At 43.7% G+C, this 25,261-nt stretch overlaps 1 protein-coding gene across 1 annotated transcript in view; it reads right to left on the bottom strand.

Annotated features, from left to right (window-relative positions):
* LOC146823002 (enoyl-CoA delta isomerase 2-like) overlaps positions 1 to 15,709 on the bottom strand; it is a 995,794-nt gene extending 980,085 nt beyond the window's left edge. Inside the window, exons 1-2 of the mRNA XM_085607191.1 lie at positions 15,631 to 15,709; positions 15,103 to 15,177 (exon numbers count right to left, since the gene is read on the bottom strand). Coding sequence (XP_085463317.1) covers positions 15,103 to 15,105 — 3 coding nt within the window. The 5' untranslated portion in view covers positions 15,106 to 15,177; positions 15,631 to 15,709. The remainder of the gene's footprint in view (positions 1 to 15,102; positions 15,178 to 15,630) is intronic.
* Positions 15,710 to 25,261: the final 9,552 nt, after the last annotated feature.

Raw genomic sequence — 25,261 nt, forward strand, 5'->3', positions numbered from 1 at the left:
GCACTCAAACTAAGCTTTGGATGCATTTTGTATTTTTCTTTCCTTGCTAACTTTAATTATGAAGGATTCTGTTTATATCACATGTTGTGTTGTTCATATGTCTTTCGTGTTTCAACAAACCATATCTTTGTCATGAAACCCTCAATGCACTTTGGGCCGCTGTGTGCCCTTCCTGAAGAGTTAACACTGGCGCTTCCCATGCTGGAGAAGAACAGGAAGAGCTGTCATGAGCTCGTAATTGAATCTCTGCCTGAAAGGACTTGCTAGCGTTGGTGCTGTCCTAGTCACATGACTGACTCTGAGACATAGCTTTGATGCTGTCCTAGTCACATGACTGACTCTGAGACATAGCTTTGATGCTGTCCTAGTCACATGACTGACTCTGAGACATTGCAGAGTCTCTGGCCTGATCTGTTTGCATCACGCTTGGGAGGATGCCTGCTGAGACTCGAGCTTTCTGGAAGCTAAAGTGGTACTTTAAAGAGGAGCCTGCAGTGCCTTCAAAACATTAATTTCCCTGAGTGCACAGAGGACAGAAGGACTTAAGGACTAGTGTTTCACCCCGCAATAAACCACAGTGGTGGTGCTGGAACAGCTTTCATAGTGGGGATGCTGTACTGTGGTGTTAAATCTCCAGACTTATAGAAAGTTGAGAAAAAGTGTATTATTTCATATTGAAGACTTTCAAAGGTATGTTTATTTTCCGTATCAGGTTCCACCAAAGGTAAAACTTTACACAACCATTTTTATTTAGCGCAAACTTGGCTCAAAGACATTAGTGCTTTACATGAGCACCAGTTAAAATTTCACAAAGTCGGATTTTTATTGCTTTTTTAGGCACGGAAAGTGTTTTGCCCAGAATTTCAGGATGTTGAGTCGACCCCCAGATTCGATCCCGGTACCTCAGTGCTATAGTCTGTAGCTCTGGTTGTCAGGCTGGTTTTGAATTGTATAACCAGCTTGATTGGATTATTTCCACTCAGCAGATACAACCACAAAATCTAGCTATAAAGAAGTAACAGAAAACAGCGGGTTATTTGACAGTAAGTAAAGTGTATGCAGAATTGCAGTTCAATTGGGACATTTTTACGATTCACCTTATTAAGTTTTTGTATTTTGTTTTAAAGCAAAACATAAATCGCCCAGTATCACCACATAGCAGAGGCATACACATTTATCGAACCATTATTAGCATGCACCTTATATATCTCTTCATCCACTTGATTATATGGATCAACACTGGTCATGGCATCTTCCCAACCTGTGTTGTTTCTAATATAAAGGAAGAGCTGTCAATAGGTAATGGTAATGAAAGTCTGTACCCCCCTCCCTCTTCTTCCCAGTGGTGGTGTTGCCTTCCTCCTTCTGAGCTATGTCACGTTAACCTAGCGTTAATCCCAATTTCAGTAGCACTTCTCAGACCTCTTGAAGCCCTCGTCTTCTAGTATATTTAATAAGGCAAGTTTTGGGATCAAGTCTCATGGCCTTTTTTTCAGTATCACTTGAAATGTATGAAATATCCCTTCACAGAAGGGCCTGAGTACTAAGTAAACACAAATAGTGTGAAAAAAGAATCAGCTATGAAGCACACCCTTAATGTTAAATAAAGTTGAAAGTCTGTCAAATAAGTCTAAAGTCCAATACTATGAAATGAATATACAAATTGTTAAAATCTCTGGACAGTTCACAAGTAGAAAAAAACAAACAGGATACAAAAGTTGACAAGTTTTTCAAAATTTTATTCTTCTTTATTGATTGTGGATCAGTTTCCAGACCAACGTCAAATATCCAAAGCAGCCAAAACAGCCAACACGTGTTTCGTCTGTACTTATATTTGTACAATGACTTTTTCAAGGCTGTTGACAAGGAATATAAATATGTATAAACAAATAAGAAACAAATTTCAACACATTAAGAAAATGCAGAACAGAGTTATTTTATGACAATGGTTTATACCCAAGTGTCAAGATACAGAAGTGAAGTAGAGCTTCTCTAATTATATGATGCATAATCCCAATAAAAAAGAAGAATAAGGACCAAGGAAAAGAGAAGAAACGGACCCAATCAACTGATAACACCACCGTGACCAAACCTGAGTGGGATTAGGCGAAAGAAAGGGTGTAAAATAGTGTACAGATATAAGAGAAAAGTGTAAAAAAGAGAGAAAGAGAGAGAAAGATGACCACGAACATGTCCAAAAATTGGTTTTTGAGGAAGTTATAGGACACTTAAAAAACAGTATATATGTTGAGGTATAAATGTGTACTGTGGGAATGGTGATATGCTAATCGTCATAGCAATAAGAAGACTAATCATATAATATAAAGTTGACAGTCTATAGATGCCTGTTGAGACACATGTAAATAAATGTCTAGAGCACACTACGCATGTCAACAACTAGTTTGTATAACTAAACCCACCTCATAATATAGTAGGATAGTCCACAAATCCAATTTCTTAGTCCAAGTAGGCATCAATTTAAATAGGCCAAATCCGTGGTTCAATAAATGTTGATGTACACGAATACTAGTAAAAACGCGATGGAATTAGCTGAACAAAAGAAAATGTACAAGAAATGTAACGTCAGGCATAGAAACCAAGTGCAAAGCGCGCCCCAATCTATACAAGTAAAGAAATAATTTAATTGAAAACAATAAAACACTTACCAAGCTAATGCTTGAATTGATATAAGGTTAAGTCGTAACCAGTCCAAACAGTTTAACGAAAAGACACCATGGTAGGGTATCAAATGGTGCAGAAGCCTGAATGGGAATAATGAGTGTCTAAGTCCAGGAGTTATGAGAGTACCAGCATAATAGAAACAAACTCTAATAGTGCGCACTCCCTATGCACTAAAATCATAGATTGGAAAGAGTCATATCGAGTGGGCGGAGTGCCTAACAAACTACTAACTAAGCCCACTATAGCACTACATATCATGAGTTAAGATACCGATAGTAAGCATGCCTATATTGGTAATGTCACTCACCCAGAATAAATTTGAGTCGTAGTAGCAATGGGTAGAGTCCAATCCACAATGTGGCAGATGTACACCGCGAACTGGTAAGGAGTGGTTGTAAAACCTAAATAACAAATTTGTATTATCGTTTTATAAATAATAACCCTCTCAACACGCAGACACCAATCAAAGGATAAATCGTACAAGGACGTATAGCATCCTAATGCGAGTCTGAACATATGAATTATAGCCCTGATTAGCGGAACTACTAGTCCCATAATGCATATCGGTTATAATATTGATACCGAATTCGAAAACATCCATAATATCCCAAGCATATGAAAACACAAAGAAACAATAAAAGTGAAAATGTAAAAGGTAAAATTAACTGGGGACGCAGCCAGACACATCAAATGTCGAGATGCTGTCAATTATGAAGCAAGGGGATATCCTAAAAGTAATAGGACGAAGAGGCACATGTAAGGTCGTCAATATGCGTCATGTAATCTTACCGAATAGTCGTAGTCCGTATGAAGCACCGAGCGTCTGGTAACGCCGAAAGTAAGTCACAACAAGTGCGCGTGGTCACCATCTTGAAATGAACTAATGGGAGAAAAACACCGCCCACTAGCAACGTCACCATTGAAGGTGAACATAGAGAAAGGACTGTGCTAGTTGGTGCAATAAGCGCCATGTTGAAAAAGTTAACTCAGAGCTAAAGGCACCAACATGAGTAGATCAATCAAATTGTAAGCCTCCCTCATCTCCTATGTTCTATGGAACTGACGTGTAATATATAGTAAACACGTCTAATACGTGAGATAAGTCGAAAGTTGAAAATATAATATGTTGCCAAACAGCATTGCGGGCTCCACCAAAAGTATATAAATCCTGTGTTGATAAAGTAACGGAGTCAAACACAATGACTAAAAGTAAATGTAGAAACCTTCAACTAGAACATATACTAAGATCAGTGTAAATAAAAAGTGTATTAAGCAGGAGGTGAAAGTTGTATGTGTAAGGTACATGAATTAGCATCGAGTATGATAAGGAAACATCAAGTATAGATAGGAAATATATCCTACGTGATTCATGCATTTAAATAAGAGAAGAGATAAAGAACGACAGAAGAGGAAACGTGAAAGACCAACACATGAAAGGAATTACCACATGTTTTGTGGGTGACTATCCACTTATATGTTAAGTACATGACTAGTAATCATCTTTGATAAAGTAAACATAACAGGTTACAGATAGAACAATAAGAAAAAGTAGCGTATATTTGATTGTTACTTGCTAGTTTTAATGGGTTAGCATTGAAACACCAGAATCTAGGAATCAGCAAAACTAGTGTTGTTATGTAGATACATAAGACAATGTTAGATTGGCGCTAATGTAATTCGTCTTTTAAGAAAACATGCAACTCTCTATCTACGTTGATTCCGTGATCGACAGACCTCAGTTTAATAAGCCATTTTGTTTCTAGTTTCCTCAGGGCCAGAACTTTATTACCGCCCCGGGGGTCATCAACCAGTTTGTCAATAGCATGGAATCGAATCTGTAATGATTCAGTTGTTGTGTGTTCGGCATTATAATGTAATGCCAGAGGGTAATTGGTATTCTTCTTTTTAATGGCTCTAATATGCTCCTGTATTCGTTCTTTAAGGGGTCTTATCGTGCTGCCCACATATATCTTACTACATTGGCAGATGATGCAGTAAACAACGTACCTAGTATTACAATTGATAAAATGATTGATTTTATATATTCTATCCGTATTGTAACTGAAGGTGGTGATTTTATCTTCTGCATACTGGCATATGTTACACATGGAACATTTGAAAAAGCCTATGGGTTTCGCAGGTAACCAAGTGCTAGATGGTTGTCGATCTACCTGTATTGAACGATTGAGCATGTTTTTAAGTGTCCTACCTCGTACATAAGTAATGTGAGGTTTCTTTCTGATGTATGGATCTAGGTCATGGTCCAGTCTGAGCAAGTGCCAATGTTTCAACAGGGTGCGATATATATCATTACTATCTGAATGAAATTTTGTAATCATAGCAATTTCATTGGCTGTTGAAGCGTTTTTTGACCTTTTGTTGGATCTAAGCAGATTAGATCGTGTTGTCCTGTTTATTCTTGTATGAGCTTTGTCTAGGGTACGTCTGTCATATCCCCTAATGATAAATTGTTTCTTTAAATTCAAAACTTCCCTTTGGAAGTCATGGTCTGTACTGCAATTCCTTCTCATCCGAGTCATTTCTCCAAACGGAATGGCCCGAATTTGAGAAGTTGGGTGCGCACTACTAGCGTGTAAAATGGAGTTACAAGCTGTTTTTTTGCGAAAGAGCTTGGACTCCAATATGCCATTGTCAACAAATAGTGTCACATCTAGGAAATCAATCTCTGTTCTACTGTGATTATGTGTGAAACTTAGATTATAATCATTGGTATTGAGATGGTATAAAAAATCATCAAGGTGTTTGATCTCTCCCACCCATATGAGCAAGATGTCATCGATAAATCGACCCCAGTACACAATGTGGTTGGTCAAATGGGGCGGTGTTGCTTTCCAAATATGTTCTTGCTCATAAAACCCCATGTAAATATTAGCAAATGAGGGTGAGAATTTCGCCCCCATTGCAATACCAGAATGTTGTCTGTACCAAACATCCAGGTGTTTGAAGTAGTTGTTCTCCAAGGTCAATTTGGTAAGTTCTAGGATCATTCTGGTATGCTCATATAGAGTGGCATCCCTTTTAGATAAAAAATAGGTCAGTGCTTCCATGCCTTTGTCAAGTGGAATACTAGTATACAATGAATTAACGTCCAATGTAACTAGAGAAAGATCATTGGACCAATGAAAATGTTCCAACTTGTTGAGAAGATCCTTCGTATCCTCAATAAAGGCAGGTAGTTTGCGGACAATAGGTTGGAGATAAAGATCTATGTATTCTGAAATACGTTCAGTGGGACCCCCAATGCCAGAAATAATAGGCCTGTCCGGTGGTGCAGTGATGTTTTTATGAATCTTTGGTAGGGTGTAAATGTATGCGGTTCTAGGTGTGGAATTGAATAGATATCTAAATTCCAAATCAGAGAGAAGTCCAGCATCTAGCCAATATTTAAGTGTTCTCTCCACTAGAGTATTGACTTCCTTCATTGGATTATGTGTAATTTTGGTATAAGCTGCGTTGTCCGATAATTGTCCCTCAATTTCCTTTAAATAGTAATCATTGTCCAGGAGGACAATATTGCCGCCCTTGTCAGCCTCCCTAATGGTTAGGTGTGAAGAACTTCTCAATTGGTTCAAAGCAGTTCTCTCTTCCTTAGTAAGGTTGTCTCTACACTTACTGTGAGAACGATATAGTTTATCCTCCAATTTGTACAGATCAGTAGTGACCGCCCTGAAGAAGCAATCAATGATGTTATCTGATGGCAGAATAGGTATAAATGATGACTTGGTTCTCAATCCACTATCCGTTTGAGTGTTACTAATAATATTCAACTGACAGTAATTCCACCACATCGGGGACTGTTTCAAGACTGTCATCAAGTGACATAAGCATTTGTAAATTATGTATATCTTGAATAGATTGTCCACTGACACTGGTAGTGTAGATGGGTATAGGACACAGTTTATTTTGGCTGTCAAAAAACTTTTTCAATTTAAGTCTACGTGTAAACTTAAATAAGTCAATATGAATTTGGGTAAAGTCTGGTTTAGACATAGGACAAAAACTAAGTCCTTTCCTAAGTACATTGATCTCACTTGCACTTAAACATTGTGTGAATAAAGTCTCCCACCTCTGCCTTACATCGAAGGCACTCCAGCCCTGTGCCTCTCTGGAAGTGCCAGTCTTTTGGGGTGCAAGTGTATTTTATGCAGATATTTGAAATGTAATAATTTAAATCTGTTCAAAATCCCTGCCTCGCTGGGGACGTTGGTGCAACGATGCATTCCTCTTCTTCCAGATAGCCAATGTCCTTTTCCCAGGTTTCTCTGAGCTGTGTCTGAAGAGTGAATATCAATGTTCTGTACCTGCATGAAATTTTGTTTTTGGGGGGGGGGGAACTAGGACACATTTAGTTTTGCTGCTAGGAGACTAAAGTCAAGTAGATCATTTAGACCCGCTAAATAGGGTGTATTCAGATGTTTGAGTTGGAGGTATGGTAGAACTGCGTGTGGTGAAGTCCATATTCTTCCTTAATGTCAGAAAAGGATTTCAATGTGCCCTCTGTCCCTACAGCTCCCAGCAGTGAAATCCCTAAATGGTCCAATCTCTCGAACCCTTCCAGCGGGGTTGCTTCTGGTAAAATGATGCCCACCCACAATGGGGTTTGGCCTGTCATTTGCCAGCTCATCTGATTCTATTATTTAAGGCCTTCCACATGTCAATCACCACCCTTGCTGGAGGGGAACCCCTGGCAGGAGCTTTCTACAGCATAGAAATTGAAATGAGAGCCCTCGTCCATTGCCCACAACTCAACTGTATATGCTGGATCCACAACAAGGGCTATCTGAGGAGACTAGATCCACTCATTTGCAATGATCAGGAGTGCAGCTCTGTAATAAGTGAAACCTGGGTAGAAGATCTTGTAGGTCCTTGTGACAACTACTCAGTACAAAGCACTCTGCGCTTTATCGTCTTTTGTAAATTTTATTCTGAACCTTGGAAACGCTATATTTTGCCTTTGTTATGCTATTTTAAGCTCATGAGAGCTAAACAACGACAAAGAGCTTTGAAACAACTGTTGTTTTGCTTAAACATTATGAACTTCATTCTAAGTGCTCTGAAAATAAGGAAACAGTATGCCCTCTCAGTATCAGAAGGACTGTTTTTTATATTGGAAATTAATTGTTTTAAAATAACTTTCTTTGAGACATTGTTTTAACTCTTTTTTTGTATTATTATATCTTTTTTATTGTGTGTTTGATTTATTGATTGGGGTTTTTTGGCTTTCATGTTTGCTATCGAAAATTATGAAAGTACTTGTATGGCTGTTACTTTTAGCCGAACAAAGGGGCTGATTACGATGGCGGGCGGATCGCCACCGCCGATCCGCCCTCCATCATAACCTGATTTACCCACCGCCAGATTACAATGGCGGTGGGTAACGCGGTGGACGGAAAGTCCATCCGCTGCTTTACCGCCAGTCGGCAATTGTTACGATTGCCGGCCAGGCGGAGCTGGGGCACAGATATGGTGGCGGTGCCTAGCAGTCACCGCCATCCATATTATGATGTTGGGGTTTAAATAAAGGCCTTTCCATGGCGGCGATGCTGCCATGGAAAGGCTGGCAGGGATTTGGTTTGGGCCAGGGCAGGGGGGGCTACACTTGGGGGGTACCTATGGTACACCCCTACATTGCCATGCACAAGGTGGGAGGCACCGCGCGGTGCCTGCCACGTTGTGCATGGCAATGCACAACATGGCATTTTACCATTGCGGCGGGTGCTGCAGCCAGCAGCACCCGCTTCAATGTTAAAATGCCTGATGCGACCGCCGCGGTGGCGGTCATATCATAATTGGGGTGGCGGGACCGCCGCATGGCAGGCGGGCGGTCCCGTTATCTCTAGGGTGGTGGGTGGACTTGACCATTTGTTCATAGCAACATGCTTCAGACACCAGCTCACTCCATATGCCACTATTTCATTACGTATATAAGCGGCAGTCATTCTTGTAGAGTGGAATCTACAGCTTATTAGGCCACATAGCACCAGCCATGCTTCTTTTGACACATTTATCACGGAACACTATTGCTAGTTTTTGCTGTTGGAGCTTGCAATGCCACAGCGGCTGTTGGAGCTTGCAATGCCACAGCATGGGCAACAAGTGAGGGAGACAGAAGCAGAGCCAGTTTCTTCTGGGTCAATGGGCAATAACAACACACCTCCATTACAGTTCATGTGGAAATGTGGGGGAATTGCTTTTGGGGACCCAGGGCAATCATGTGTTACAAGTATCCCACTGCAACAATTTGAGTCTTGTTCAAATGGTCTACTGGAGCTACCTTACTATTTTCACCAAGCCAAGCAAGAAGTACACCCCTTTAGTACTTGACCCTCGTGGTAGCAATTCAGGAACAGTCAATAAGCTACTGAAGGGGGGGGGGGAGTGGTTTAGAAACTCAGAACTCAGCAAAGCACACAAAAACACTTAATAAATCAATGCACAGACAGTGCTTTTACTTTGAAAAAGGAACAGTACTTTAATTAAAAAAGAAAATTAAAAATGCTCAATAAAACTAGACCGCTCTCATTCCTCCTGAACTAAAGATCTTCATAAAAACGTCTCTCCATTTTAAACAATAAAAAGCCCCTTCCAATGGAGTTTTTCATAGACATCACCACTTCTTATTGTATTTGTCAAAGAGGTCACAATGTCACATTAGTATGCTATCCGAAGCCGTTTCCTACTCTATTTGATACTGGGTTTAGAGATATCAATGTCTCTACCAATACAGAGGAAAGGAATTACTTCATAGGTGGGCTACCGAACCTGACCCTAAAGAGCATCATCAAAGGTGTGGAGCCAAATCAATATTCCCACCTTGCTACTGGATCCAAAGTAAGCACCAAATAACCCCCTTTAGCACTAGCCTCTCAGAGGAGAGAGGCAGATCAGGCCAGCGCTTCACTAGGTAAGTGGTGTGGCTAGAAACACAGAAGCTGCAAGGCACACAATACCATTTAACAAATCACTGCCCATTAAGTGCTCCTACCGATAAAATGAAAGGGTACATTAATTCAAACATAACTAAATGCTAACCATAAATTTGCAATTATACACTGAGTCCAGGAAGACAATGATAATGCCGACTCTTGGAATTTATTAAGGAAAATAGATAGAATAGCTGAGGTCTTTGAAGTTGTAACTGTATAACCCAGGTATTGCCCACTTTCCAGTTATCGATTGGATTTTCATTAGTTCTCATACTGGGGCCTGTTATTGTCCTCCAGTCTCTTATTTGGTGTCCGGGGTAAAGTCTCCCGACTGGGGATACAGACATGGGACAGTTCACAGTCCCTCTTGGGATGCCAGGTGCTTCCTCCATTTCTTTCAGCCATTATCACCTCCCTCCAGGACCTCCTCCCAGCCCTAAGATATAGCATTTACAGGGGAAGGAGATACTAGACAGACCTCCGTCTTGCTGGGTTGGTCAGTTCTCCCTTCCTCCTTCTCTTGGTCCACTCCAGGCTTGAATAGGAAAAGAAGACAGATGCATCTTTGTCCTATATCGCTCCCTCTGATCCTACTTGTCTTTGCCTAACTATGTGGGAACTCTTAGGTCCTTGTATGCTTTTTTGGATTGTATCTTTACCAGGGGATAGCCTTTGCCACGTTTCTTCCTGACATGGTGATCAGTTAGTGGAGTCAGCAGCGGTACCGTAACAAAGGTCTGCGTTGCCTCGCAGTGAAGGGAGGGTTCTAGCTCCAGGGGGCCCTCTCAGCACAGCACCCCAGCCGGAGAGCTCCAGAATGAGTCTGGAGGGGGGCTCCTCCATGTACTTTGCAGGTGGGCTCCCTTAAGTTTCGTTAAGTCACTGGTCTGCAGGAATGAGGTGAGCTTGAATTATCCTCTTGTTGGGACAGTTGTTCTGGCAAGGGCTTCCTGGTGCCTGCTGGCGTTTGGGTCTGCTCCTTACACCATCCATGTCAGCCACTGTCCTGCCCTTGAGAGCCAACAATCACTATAGCGTCTTCGCGTACGCTCGGGTAGGATGCATACTGCAGCCATGCTCCATCTGTGGCAGCCTATTCTGCTGGAAATCTGCCACTGCTACTAGTCCATATTGTGTGTCTTTCCAAGGAGAGCACAGTCCCATGGCAGCCCCAGGCTCCGACATGCATCTGGGAACAACGACAGATGCAAAACTGAATGTTTCCTCTGTCACATACACAAAGAACACAATACCACTCTAGCCCCTTCTGAGCTAGAGATCTGTACATGGATGTCTAAGGGTGTTAAACAATGTAAAGCACGTTTTTATGGCGGTTGGTGCACCGCTCAAAAATGTACACCCTTCTGATTATATTTGTGAAATAGTGCACAATGTAAAATTCCATCCTATTGCATTTGCCAGAGTCGCAATATAATAACATGTCCTATTTCAATTGTTATATTATTTGCTATGTTAGATTTAAAATTCATTACTGTTGTACTTGTCGGAATTTTCACAATGTAAAACACCTTAGTACTGTTTTTTTGTTTCGGGTTACATTAAGCAAAGTTCCTTGCTACTCTATTTTACATGTAGCTTGCATTAACAACCTTCCATCAGTTCTTTGAGGGGAAACTACTTACCTGCTAGGCTTATGCATGTGCTTCCCAATCAAATGCCAATAAAGAAACCAAAGTATATTGCTCTATAATTTTTGTGATTACATGAACTCAGGAGCTAAACTGTCTCTAGCCAGGCTTAATGCATTAAGAACAAATGTAAATGTTCCCATGAAGTGATAGGACTAAGATAACCACGGGCCTCTGAGTTCTTCAGAAATAGATCACACCTCATGACTCACCATCTCTAGAGAGGATTCAGTCTCTTGCACTGGCTGACTAATTCCTAGCAAGAAAATCATTGGGGTACTGTTCAGAAGGTGTCCACACATTTCCCTAAGTAAAGTACACAAGTTGCATGGATCTTGAGAACTTGCATATTCCTCATAGTCAGTCCGGGGAACAGTAACCTTTCCTGTACATTTCTGTTTTCAGAGATGACTTGAAAAGTTCTATATCCCTCAGAATAAATGGTTCATATGATGGGCCAGATTCACAAAGAAAGTACTAAATCTACACTTGCAGATTTGTACCTATGTGTGGAATTCACAAGTATTTCCAATAGCACGCATGAAAAGCTTTATCATGCAGTTTTCCAGGAATATTCCTGTGAGGGTCATTTGACATTCCTAGTGGGATCCTATGCCTGTTGTGTGGCGTTCTCTACAGCATACTACTCTGCACAGACGAAATAGGATCCTGTGAAAACTGACTTTGTTTTTTGTTTTTAGTTCATGGGGGAATTATATTTCCCTGTAGATTACACCTCCCAGCAGCTCCACCAAATATGGGGGTGAGCTATTCCCCTTCTCATAGTGGTAAATGGTTTATGCCAGTCCTTGGCTGGAAAAAAAATCAATCCCTTTCCCCTGTTGAGAGATGAATGAGAGGAGCTTGTGAAAACTAACAAATGTCAATCTATGTGGGCGTTCATAAACTTGAAAGGCTATTCAAACCTTTAAAGGCCCATTTTACCTCTCCTTTCCACCCCCCAGAGTTTTATATAGTGCGAACTTGACCCAAAGGTATCGGGTATCAGAGCGCTTTACATGAGTACCAGTTGCACTACACAAGGAGACATTCATTTGTGTTAGGCACGGGGAGATTAAGTAATTTGCCCAGAATCATACAATGTTGTACGTCGGTGCAGAGACTCGAACACGGTTCCCCAGAATTAAGGGCGACCGCCCTAGCCATTATGCCACATCCTCTCCCAGAGTAAGATTTATGAGTGCGATTTATGAGTGCAAAGAACTCTAAACTTGTGGTGGCGCTCTTCACATGTGTAAATGAATTTACACCTACCAGGAATTCCTTTCTGAATTCCTGCAAGCATAAAAAAGGTAAATTCAGTCATAAATCTACTTTTATGATTCAATGTACACTTATGAGCAGGGCCCAATGTGCACACATGACTCTTCTGGTGGAAAGTCTCCCAGGAGATTCCAATATGCCTTCTAGATAGCATGCATCTTAGTAGGGAAACTGACAATTAGAATTACCACATTTCCGTTCTGCAACCAACAATTTGGAATTGGACCTGGTGTGGGTAACGTAAAACCAAGGAATGAGTGGGAAAATCCCATGCATGCCCCTCGTAGCTTCTGTGCATATAGACATCTCAACTGGCATTGGGACAATGAGACTTACGACCTGATCTACGATAGAGTAGAACTTTGGTTAACCGCTTCGGTGCTCATGACGAGCCCAGCTCGTCATGAGGCACGGTGGAGCTGTGCTCATGTTGAGCTGGGCTCGTCATAACGGTCGCGCCTCGCCCATGCGCAATTGATTCCCCGCCTGTGCGGGAGCATCAATCAGTGGGCGGGGTCGTGACGAGCTCAGCTCGTCATTAGCACAGCTCCACTGTGCCTCATGACGAGCTGGGCTAGTCACGAGTACATCGCCGCCCGCCCCCCCCGCGTGGGAGTTACCCCCATGTGGAAGGGGTTAAAGTAGTTTAACACTAATTGACTTAAATACAGTGACTCCAGGTATCGGCTCTATTCCCGTTGATGGCAGTGAGAGAGAGCTAGGGGTATGTGTATAGAGAGGACTAGTCACACGTGACTGATGGCCCCTTACTATATGCACCCAGTCCATTTCCATTAAGGCGGAGAAACGTCACCCCACCTATTAAAATGTCCACAGATGAAAAATAAAATGGTAATAGACATTATTACCAGTTTATTTTTCATTGACTCTGCAAACCCCCGTCCTGAGCCGAGTCTCAGGACAGAGGCGGGATCGCTGCTTGCTGGCAGCAGCAGAGAGGAGTGATGGGCTCGGCACTTGAAAGTGCGTATGTCTCTTTGGCCGTCCGGCCGTCTTACAACGGCCAGCCAGACATGTGCACTTTAAACCAGCTGTTTTGGACAGCTGTGTTGAGACCAAGCAAAGGCCTCAAGTGCCCTTTGGAGCACTGAGAGAAAATACTCCATTCAGTCCTGGCAGTGCTCTCATGCTGGTAAGCAGCACGAGGGCAGGATTGGTTAGGGGAGTTTACTGGGCCGGAGGAGAGATGAACACCGGGACAGAGCGAGGATGTGCAGCAAGGTAAGTGAGGTTTATTTCATTTATAAAAAAATACATTTTATGTGTATTTTGCCGTAATTCACAGACATGCATTAGATTACCATTTTCAAGTTAAACATTTTAACTTTAAAAGGATAATGTAATGCATGTCAGCATGAATTTAGCTTCTATATGTTTGTGCCCATTTGCCCTCCCGCACCTCCATAGCTGGCAGCCACCACTGTCCATTTCTGTTCAGCTCTCTCTTTCTCACACACAAACACACATGCATGACCGCACACACATGCATGCATGCACACACAGGGCAGGACTGGGAACCAAAACCGGCCCTGGCTAAGGGCTCGGACGCCCCCCCCCCCCCTCCCCGGGGGTTGGGGGTGCGGCCGAGCTCTTTGCCAGGGTCGGTTTTCGGACGATTTTGTTACAGGGCCGAAAACGGCCCTGTAAAAAAAACGGCCCCCAGGGGCCCAAAACCGCCCCCCACCTGCACGGCCGACCGGGGGATTGCCCGGTGCCCGCTACGGCCAGTCCGGCCCTGTGCACACACACTCTGGTCCCGAGCGCAGACAGTACAACACATTCCATGCTCGGAGGGTTAAGATGGAAGGGATGGAACGTCACAGTGCGGTGGCAGACATAGGGTCGCCCCATGTAGGATTGGAGCATACGGCGGCAAGCATGCTTTCTGTCGCTCCCGCCGCCGAGTGAAAGCAAATCTCTTGAGCTCCCAGTTTCGAGATACGTCATTGGAAGGTCGAATAATTTACCCAGGTGGCAAAGATTTCAGGTGCTACCTTGATTAATAGTTTTTCCAAAAAAAGGGGGGGGGGGTGGATGGTCCCGTTGCCACACCCTAACTGGGCCTCCACAATAGTTTTAAACAAGAAAACGTTAGGGTGTGTAGGTTCGAAGATAATTCTGAAAAGCACTTCGACAATTAAAGTGATTTTGGTGTCTTTATTCCACCAATGTTAGTTGAGTAATTTTAGGAAAACACCATCAACATTTACGTCATGTCAAACATGGAAAAACACTTGATTAAGAGAATTCACAAAAAGTACATTCGACAGTCAACAGAGAGAAACCAATGAAATGACAGTACATGTACAACAAACAAAAGACCAGTCCAGGTTTGAAAACAAGTGGCGACAAGAATTATTTACAGACGCGTTTCTGAACCCTTAATCTCTTTGGGGTTCTCCACAGGACCAGGACGTGGTCAGACTCGAACATGTATACAAACAGAAAATCAGGTTTTATGGCCCTCTAGGGTGTCCAACCTACTTACGGAAATATGACACTAGGTAATAAATCCTTACCATTTCAATGATTGAGAGAGCACAGTGGCGGTTACCAAATGATGGAGTCAATGCCCTTGAGTGTGTTCAGGTGTGCTACAAAATAAAGGGAAATTATAGGATTATGGAGGAACCTGCAATCGGTTAATGTGTTTTGAGCACGGTTTTGCGCAGCAACAGTTATCTCTACCAGCGTGGGCTTTCTTGCTTAAATAGCTTTGGAAAGACTTGCCTCAGTCGTGAAGGTGCAAGTTATCCGACAGACATAGATTATTTGCAGTCGGGACCTACAATGTTAAAGGCAGTGTAAGTGGCACGCTTTGCATGAGTTACAAATCGGTATTTAAAACAACAAACACGACCTGACTCAATGTTGGAACATTTACAGCTGGCAGCAAGTCAGTTTCTTGATTGATGAATACAAAGATTGCCACCCGATAGTGAATAATCGAGTGCTGGATCCTGTCAAAGAAGTATGTGCGATGAAAAAAGAGTTTCGGAATTAAGCAATCATGTGCAGTGAAATTACAAAAGTGCGCTGGGACTTGCCTGCGTGTAACAACTTTCAGCGTTTACAGCTTCCTTCTCAGTATCAGTGTCCTCGACAATTTTGGAACGGCGGAAGTGCCTCACAGTGAAGGGAAGACATAACTTGTAGACTCTGTCGAGTCAGGTGAAATGCATTCTGGACTTTATAGTCCTACTTCACGGCTGAGTGTAACGTTGAAGAAACTGATAACGTTTTTTTTTCTTTTTATCACAGTCTGTTAATTTCTGACATTTCGTTCAGGCCATGTAAAACAGTATTGATTTGAATCTCATGATAAGGTACGCTTCACGTCGGAGCAATGTTCTTTCCAAATCCCCTCCTCTCGGGTTGGGTCTGATTGCGCTAAGGACAGTCCAATGCAAATCTCCCTCAGTGTGTTCAAGTTCTTGGAAGTGCGCTACAAGGGAAGCATTTATTACTTTATTTTTTATCCTAGATCGATGCTGTGTTATTCTCTGTCTAAGTTCTTGAGACGTTTTACCAATATACAGGGCACAAGTCCTAAAAAAAGAAGTGGGGGGACGCTGTCACCGGAAGTGACGAGAAGTGGGGGGACGCTGTCACCGGAAGTGACGTCACAACAGGAATCTCATGGGTATTCATATGCCTTTAGATGAAAGGTGGTCTGCACCCTACCTCGCGGAGGCTGCGTTTAATCCCCCCGCAGTGGGAGTGGAACGGCTTCCTTGGTGACAGAGTTTGCTTTCACGACTGGCGAAAACAAATCGTCCGGCATTACATTGTTGGGCATGTTTGTGCTGTTCTTGGCAACGGGCCCCGCAATGATGCCAAAGAGTGAAGTCCAGCTTTTGGGCAGGGGGGACGGCATCCACCCGTTAAAACCTGGTAAAATAAGTGGGGGGACGCCGTCCACCCGCGTGGTACCCCGACTCGAGCCCTGCCAATATAGATCAGTGAGCAGGGGCAAGTGATGGCATACACGACGTTTTTCGTTTTACACATAGTGAATTCTTGATGTTTCCATTTTTCAGCACCACTACTGAACTCAGTACCTTTGATAGTCGAGCTGTTCGCTTGACCATTCCCACACTTATGGTGACCATTAAGTGGTGGCAGGTTCAAACAAGCATTTGCAATGCAATAGGTCTCGCATTTACGCGAGTTTGAGCTATTGACATTGCAAATGGCAATGCCTTTTATTCTTGGTTTCATTTTAAAACATAAATAAAAGGCATTGTCATTTGCAATGTCAATAGCTCAAAATCGCATAAATGCGAGACCTATTGCATTGCAAATGCTAATGGCTGTCCTGCAGTTCCCCCGGGGCACAAGCAGGCATGCACTTCTGTCAGGACAGCTGATCGCAGCAAAAAGACAGAAGTGGATGCCTGCTTGTGCCCCGGGGGGACTGACATAAAAAAAAAAACCACGCGAAGCAGGCATTTTGTTGCTATGGCAACAAAATGGCGTGGGACAGTCCCACGGACACGCGCATGCTTTTTGCAATGGACAAATGGCGAGAGCAGCCATCTTTGTCCATTGCAGACGCGTGCATGAGAGCCCTCGCAGAATTGATTCCAAAAGGTGCTCTCCTGGCTAGAGCAGCGCATGCGCTGCTTTCGTCAGGCGAGACCTAAAAAGGGCGAAGCAAGTCAGTTCTTTTCGGGGGATCATCCGATACCCGAACGATGCGCTGGCCGATGCTCACATTCTTCTTGAGCGCAAAGGGCGGTATTTGTAGGTTTTTATCCACCCCTTTAATCAAGTGCCAATTCTGGTGAATTGTTTTCTTGAACAGGTTGGTATAAGGACCAAATGTCGAGATGCACACTATGCGTGTCATGGGAATCCTAGGTTTTTTCTCCAGCAATACTTCCTGTGGCGTAAACCATGCCTGTTTTCGTGAATGTTTGAGGAGTTTGGAGGTGTATCCTTTTTCTTTCAATTTCTCAGTCAATGTTTGTGCATGGATTTCCTAGTCTTACCTGCGGGTGCAATTGCGCCTGAACCGCAAGAAATGGCCATAGGGCAAATTAAATTATGCTTCAGACGTTTGGGATGAAAACTTTTGAGATTCAATGCTGTATTTTTGTCTGTAGGTTTGGTAAATAGTGTTGTGATTAGGCCTGTTGCAGTCGATCGTACTTCTACATCTAAGAATGTTAAATTCTGTTTACTGTGTTCTAAGATGAATTGAATATCGGGGTTTCTATCATTTAGCCAACGATGAAAGTTAAGCAATTGTTCTTCATTCCCGGTCCATATGCACCACACATCATCGATATAGCGAAACCACTGTACAATGTGGTCGCCAAAGGGATTGTTATTGTCAATATATTGTTCTTCATATTTTGCCATACACAACCCAGCCATCTCCGGCACGAAGGGACATCCCATCACGGTTCCTTTGATTTGGACAAAGAAGTCGATCTCAAACTTAAAAAAGTTGCACTTCAGAGCCAGTGATGCTAAGTCCAAGATGAATTGAGTGGGAACTCGATGTGGGCGTTTCTCTGCTGTCTAGGTAGAATTCCAAGACTTCTAGGGCTTCATCTTAAGGAATCTGCATGTACAGTGACACAACGTCAAGTGTAACAAGTCTATGGTTGTCTTGGGTTGAACTGGAACCCTTCGACTCTGTTGATAAAATCCATCGTGTCCCTTAGATAGGATGGAACATCTTTCAAAAATTCTTTTAGGAAGAGATCCATGTATTTGGAAATAGATTCCAATACTGAGTCGCATCCTGAAACTATTGGGCGTCCAGTTGGGGTCGTGGCATGTTAATGAACTTTCGGTACAAAGTTTATCACAGGCGTCCTTGGATGTTTTTTTGTAAGGTACTCATGTTCCTTTGGTCCCAAAATCCCAGCCTTCAAATCTTCTTCCGCAATCATTTTGATCTCATTTTGAATCTGTCGCACAGGGTCAGAAGGAATTTTGTGATACCATGCTTGGTTGAAGACATGTTTACGTCCTTCATTTAGATATGCCTCTCTGGACCAGACAACTGTTCCACCGCCCTTGTCTGCCGGGTTTTTAATGATTTCTTTATCCTCTTTGAGTTCTTTGATAGCCAATCATTGTTTGGCTGGCATGTTGCTTTTGACAAAGATCTTGCGTTGGTTAAATTGATTAAGGGAAGATAAAACAGACTGTTTGAAAGTGATACTATTTTTTGGGAGGGCAGAACTCAGATTTATTACGTAGTCCTGTGGTTTTTCCAGTACTGGTCGGTTCTTTCTCCATAAAGAATGTATGAAGTCTGATCTTTCTAAATAGTTCAATTGCTTCCATTTTCAGGTGACACAGATCTTGTTTTTGACTGGGGATAAATTTCAGTCCGAGTTCTAATACAGCTTGTTGATCTTGTGATAGTATTTTTTTGGGATAAATTAATGACTGATGCTTTAGCTTCGACTTGTAGTACTGGTGCCTGGTGCACATCTCCCATGACTGTGGTTTGAACCGCTCTCTTTTTTGCTGTTGGCCTTCCCCTAAAAAACTTATTGTTGTTTCTTCGTTGTTGGTTGGGACGTGATGTTCCTTCTCCTGCGTCCGATTCCCCTGTAGAGTCGGATGATGATGTTCTGAAAATGTTAGGAATTTGCGTCTAGATCTGCCTTGGAACTCAGGGAGGAACCTGCGAGATTCGTCTCTGGAATAGAAGTCTTCTCTTGGATATGGGTAAACTGTTTCTAAGTTAAAGGATTTCTTATCTCGTTCAAATTTGGAGTTTTTGAAATTTATGGTGTTGTCCTTAAGGGTTGAAATCTCTTTTTGGATTTTTCTAGCAAGGTTTTGGCCTCCAAGACTGTATGGTTGTCCTTAATAGACTGGATGAGTTGTTCAACCTCGTCAGCTAGCGTGCGGCACAGTCTTTGCGCTGTTTCAATTGAGTACACCATCAAGTCTCTACTACACTTAGTACTAATAAAGCTAAATCCTTTTTTATATTCAGGATCTTCAGTAAAGATCACCGGGATGTTTTTCACCTGAAGCCCCCAAGGAATAGTGCCCCCCTTCAGATTTTCCAGAAGGAAATATCTGTGTAGTTCTGTTCTAATAAATTTCTTCTGTAGTCTTAGTAACTTGTCTGACTCATTCTGTTATTTGGCAGTGGTGCTCAAATTTACAGTAGGGAAGAGGGACGGTGCAGAGATAAGTCTCTGAATGTGGTCTTCGGGGAATGAAAGCGTGCCCTTCTCGGACATGACCACGATTTGAGTTTGTCTGTGTGGCAAACCCTGGGACGTAAATCACTACCCCTTACTATGGTATCTATGTAATACCCACCCAGACAACTGCCCGCTCTAAACTTTTTTTTTTTAAAAAAAGGGGGGATGGGCCCGTTACAACACCCAAACTGGGCCTCCACAATAGTTTTAAACAAGAAAATGTTAGAGTGTGTAGGTTCGAAGATAATTCTGAAAAGTACTTTGACAATTAAAGTGATTTTGGTGTCTTTATTTCACCAATGTTAGTTGAGTAATTTTAGAAAAACACGATCAACATTTACGTCATGTCAAACATGGAAAAACACTTGATTAAGAGAATTCACAAAAACAACAAAAAGTCCATTCGACAGTTAACAGATACAAACCAGTCAAAGTGCTTTCCAGAATTATCTTTGAACCTACACACCCTAACATTTTCTTGTTTAAAACCTTGATTAATACGCCACTAGTGGTACAGAATTTGAAATGCAGTGCATGTTTGCGCTTCTGCATGTGGTGGGGTGGCTTCCCCTTGCATTGGATGCTCAGGGGGGTCCAGCAGCCCATGGCCGTCCCCAAAGCATTGCCTCTGCAGAGGTTTCAGCAGCGATTTCGGAATGTGGTGCAACCTATACGTGCTGGAGAAGCGCTGGTGCCCGGATTTGGAGGTGAGGAAGCTATTGCACCATCCCCTTTTGCTGCTCTATTGAAGAACGGCGATGCCAGTTCCAAGAGTTCTGGAGGAGCCAGGACCCAGTTGGAAAAAGGTGAAATAGCAAAGCTAGCCTTTACTGGTGCATGTTGTGTCCGGGGCATGCCTTTGGTAACATCACGCAGTAAGCCTGGTGTTAGGCCCCAGGTGGGTACCCCCAATGGGGTGGAGAGGCCTGGAGAGCCAAGTGGGATGGCCGCACCAGTGAGAGGGTCCCAATGAAAGTTGAGATCATCTTGGCATCGCTCCCTAGGGGATGAGAGCGGTGCAGATGGTGCTTGTACCAACCCCCCACGAAGGCTGGGAATCCCTGTGACAGCGTTAGGACTGAGCGGGGGGGGGGAAGCCGCGGACTTTACGGTGCCACTTTTTCAGGACAGCCATTGGCAAGCAGGAACTGCAGGGCCCAATGACAGTGTGAGTGACTGGCGGCAGCCTACGCAGGACGATGTTAGGGCAGGGCCCCTGAGGTAGCATGGGAGGCTCCCTAGAGACTTCACCCTGGCAAGGAGTTCTGCGGTATGGGGATGGGGCCTTGTTGTTGGGTCTGAGGTAGCAAGAGGAGGCGGATGAGGCTATAAGTGGTTCAGGAGGCCCTGAAAAGGGCTGCAGGTGAGGAAGGGGAGCAAGCAAGACTGTATAGGCGGTAGAACACTGGGATGCTCCTAGGTGGTAAGGATCATGGAGCCAGCAGTGCTCAAGCAGGGGTGTGCTGGGGACTGTGGCAAAGGGCTACAGGATGCTTTGGCTACAAAAGGGCACCTGTCTGGTGTAGATGATAATTATGGCCGGGGGGATGGTGTCTACTCTTCAGGAGGAGAGGGGTTGGAGGCTAGCCTGTGGAGAGCTCAGGACAATGGAGACTATAGTCCATAAGGGGAACAGCAGGAGCGTGAGTCCTCTCACAGTGGGGAGGATAGCCCAGGCAGGAGAAGTGGACATCATGGCTAGAGGCATGCAGAGGAATGGCATGAACCAGATCTGCATCAAGAAGATGCCAAGAAAGGAGAGAAGACAACTGGCATCCCCAGGGAGAAGGGCCAGGAGGTGAGTAAGGTGAGGACTGGGCAGACTCATGGTGGGGGGCTAGGAATGTAGAAACATGGTGGGGGGCTAGGAATGTAGAAACAAGGGTCATGGACAACAGGGTTCCAGGGGTCTCTGTGGAGTGGGGAAGTTCAAGAGGATGCAGAAGGTATGGTGGGAATCGTGGAAGCGTTTTTTGGTGGCACAGTGGAAAGGGGAAGTGGGAAACCAAGGCAAAAGTGCAGGGATCGTCGGTGATGTAGTGAAAGGGCAGGGGGAACCAGTGAGTACCAATGCAGCTCAGACCGGTCAGTGCAGCAGAAGGGACAGGCTCCACAGTGACACAGGTGGGGCAGAAGGGGAGTAGCACAGTGGTGCCCACTAACTTTGACACCTGGACAGCAGCATTCACTATATTCACCAGCATCATCTGTGAAAAGGCCCCAAAGCACAGTGAGGCCATATAGAAGTATTTAAATGTCAGTAGGATGGCAATCATTAACTTTCGGGGCCTGGTATGTTGAAGATATGACGAGCAGTTCAGGGTGCAGAAGAGCACCATGCCGTCAAAATCAAGGAAGTCTATTTTAAGTACGCCTACAAGTTTTGCCATGACTGTTCCAAGTGTGGCGGCAATCATTCCCTGCTGCCATGCACAGCAGGGGGAAGCCCACCCTGGTGGAATGGGGCAGGTAGATGGCAAAGGAGTGGCAACAAAGGGCAGATACTCTGGTTATATCGGAGTTGATGCTACTGTGGTTGAAGGAGTATCTTGAACATGCAACTGGAATTTTCTTATAGGAGGGCTTTCATTTTGGTTTTCCAATACCTTACATGGTTACCCGGGCAGGACCGACAAGCGGAGAACCCGAAGTCCTGCAGAGACATGGAGGAATTATTGAGAGAGTAGTTTGGAAAGGAGGTGAGCTGGGCCATTCTAGTTTCTGCTGTTGAGGAACTTGATGATGTCCCCATTAGGGGTGGTGCCGAAGAAGGCTCCAGGAGAGTTCAGACTAATACACCATCTGTCATTATCCGAAGGGGACGGGGATCTGCAAATGATGTCATTGACCAGGCAGAAAGTTCTGTGTCATATGCCAGAGTAGACACAGCCATTCAGCTAGTGCGGCAGTACAGGGCTGGTGTGGAAATGGCAAGGCAGATATTAAATCTATGGTGAACTTGAAGACTGCTTTTGATACTTGGGTATTTAAGAATCTGTGAGAAATGGTCTTGTTGTGCTTGGAGAACAACATCTTATTTCAAGCTAAGTACATTGTGGGTCTGGTCAATGGAGTGGCTGATGCACTTTTGTTCAGAGTCAGTGAGGTTCTGTGGTTTAGCTCGTAATGTGGCAAAGGAGGGGCTTTAGGTTCCAGAAGGCTTGTGGGACATTGGGCTGTGAAAGCATACATACTACAGGAGTATTCTCTGGTGGAGTCAAAGAGAAGAACTTACCAACAGGGATGGAGGGAGTTAATTGCATCGGCTGCTAAAAGGCACAAAAACAATTTAGTGTGGGTTGTGATAGAGATGCAAGGGCATGCTGAAACTAATCTTGAGGCAAACAGAGAAGGTCTTATCTGTGATTACGATAGGGGCAAGCTAGCAGGTCTCTCATTCTATGGGAAGGTCAGATGGAAGTATAACCCATACGGTGGAGAGCTGGATTGGAGAATGTTAAACTGCTGGCCCGAATGATTGGCAAGGTGCCCTGGTTGAGCATCTAATTTTGATTGGGGTCCTGATAGCAATAGTGGAGCACACAAGAGTCATGAGTGCTCCTGCCTAGGAGGCGCAGCTCTTCAGATCAATAATAAGTCCAATGTTTTTCATAGCCTTTACAGTTTCAGAGTTGAAAGGTGGAAAATGCACCGTAGGCATGGTGTTGGCCCACCTGGTACGGAAGGCAAAGGATTTGGAATTGCATTTGAGGAGGTCTAAGACTGCTCAGAAGGGAAAGGGGGCAGTGGTGCACCTACATGACTCTGATGAGGCATGTGTATGCCCTTGGTTGCAATTAGGTGAGTTTTGGGGGCAGGGATGAGAGCCCCATTTTTGGCATGAGTACAGCTCTGTCATAAGCTCAAGGCTAGTGCTAGCAGTGTTGAGACAATGCTTATGGGCTTCAGGACTTTGGCACACATTCATTTTGTATAGAGGTATCGAACAAGAGCTTTCAACTGGGGATGTGGGAGGACAGACGTAAAGGGTTTGAATACATGGCAGAGCAATTGTATGTGGAGGTATGTTCATCAAGAACTGAACTAATGGCTGTTTGCTTTATTGGCAGGTGTTCCTTGTGTGGAGTCTCACTGGTAGCATATATGGATCTGCGGGAAGTCATTGGTTATGTGGAAGGGAGTGCAGACAGGGAGGCAATTTGAAGGAAACCAGCTGCATCCGGAAAAGGATAGTGGCAAGGTGCACTGGTTTGGAATTGGTGGAATGTGTTGGGGGAAACTAGTGCTGGACTTGTGGTAGTACAAGGCAAGGTGGGCGATCATTCACCCGAGAGAGAATTATTTGGTGAAATTCACTGGGTTAGAATTGCTGAAGTCCATGAAGAGGGACTTGGAAACAGCAGCTGTGATCAACAGAGCCAGGAAGGAGCTGAACAGGGAGATGACCGGTTTTTGTAAGGTGGGAGGGGGTGCAGTTAATAGCACACTAGAGCATTCTTTTTGAGTCCCCATGCCTGTTCAGACTTGATGGGGTGCAATTGTCTCAGGAGGGCAATAACCTGTATTTGCAAGGGTTGACAAGGTCATTGGAAGGATGGATGAATGACCGAAAGAAGCACTGAGTTGGGAAAAGGAGGGAAAAAAGAATCATAGGGCAAGGGTCTTTCTGGTGGTGGAGGAAGGCAAACTATTCAGCTGATTGGGGGAAAGATGAGGAGCTGTAAGAATGAGAAAAAAACAATGGAGCTAAGATTTGAGGCAAATATGAGGACCTGGTCCAAGAGCAGACAGGCTCAACAGGATTGTTAGCCTGTGTTCCAGTGCGAGTACCACAGGTAGTTACTGTGGGTCTGGTGGGGGCACCACAAGGACTCATGGCTTTTCAAAGGTTGTGTGGAATTCAGAAGTGTTTTGGGGTGGGAATTACTTAGGGGAAGCAGGCTGGTTAGAACCTTGTGTTAGCTCAGATGAGCCACTCATGCTCACTAAATATGCTCTAGTGGTAGTATTTTTCCCACCAGATTTCTCTCAATTCAGCGGCTGGGTATAAGTGCGTTATTATGGGTTATTCTGCTTCAAAGAGTAACGTGGAATTACCAAAATTATTCGGATTACTCCAGAGTAATTGAAATTCCGCCCAGGCCTACAAATTATGCCAGTTATACCCACCCTTAATTCTAGGAATAAAATATCAACATGCAAAAAATTGATTAATCCCAGTATCAGGTGCTTGACACCGTATATACCTCAGCCTAAGTTAGAATAGTGACACACAGAGTTGTAAATAATGGAAGTGCTTTGAAAGAATTAAAAAATGAATATGAAAATATTCTGGAATGGAGATATTAAGTTCACGTCAAAATTATTGCAAATTTTATATTTGTTGTTGCTGTTAGTGTAGTGGGTATTTTGTTGTCTCATTTATGACTAGCATGCCCTAGTCTGAGCTGTACTTTCCTGGCTCTGAGGTGACAATAGAATGAACATTTATAAATGAATTAACATCAATCCCAAATTTACCTATCTCTTT

Source organism: Triturus cristatus, chromosome 5_2, assembly GCF_964204655.1.
Source record: "Triturus cristatus chromosome 5_2, aTriCri1.1, whole genome shotgun sequence".
NCBI classification, from domain to species: domain Eukaryota; kingdom Metazoa; phylum Chordata; class Amphibia; order Caudata; family Salamandridae; genus Triturus; species Triturus cristatus.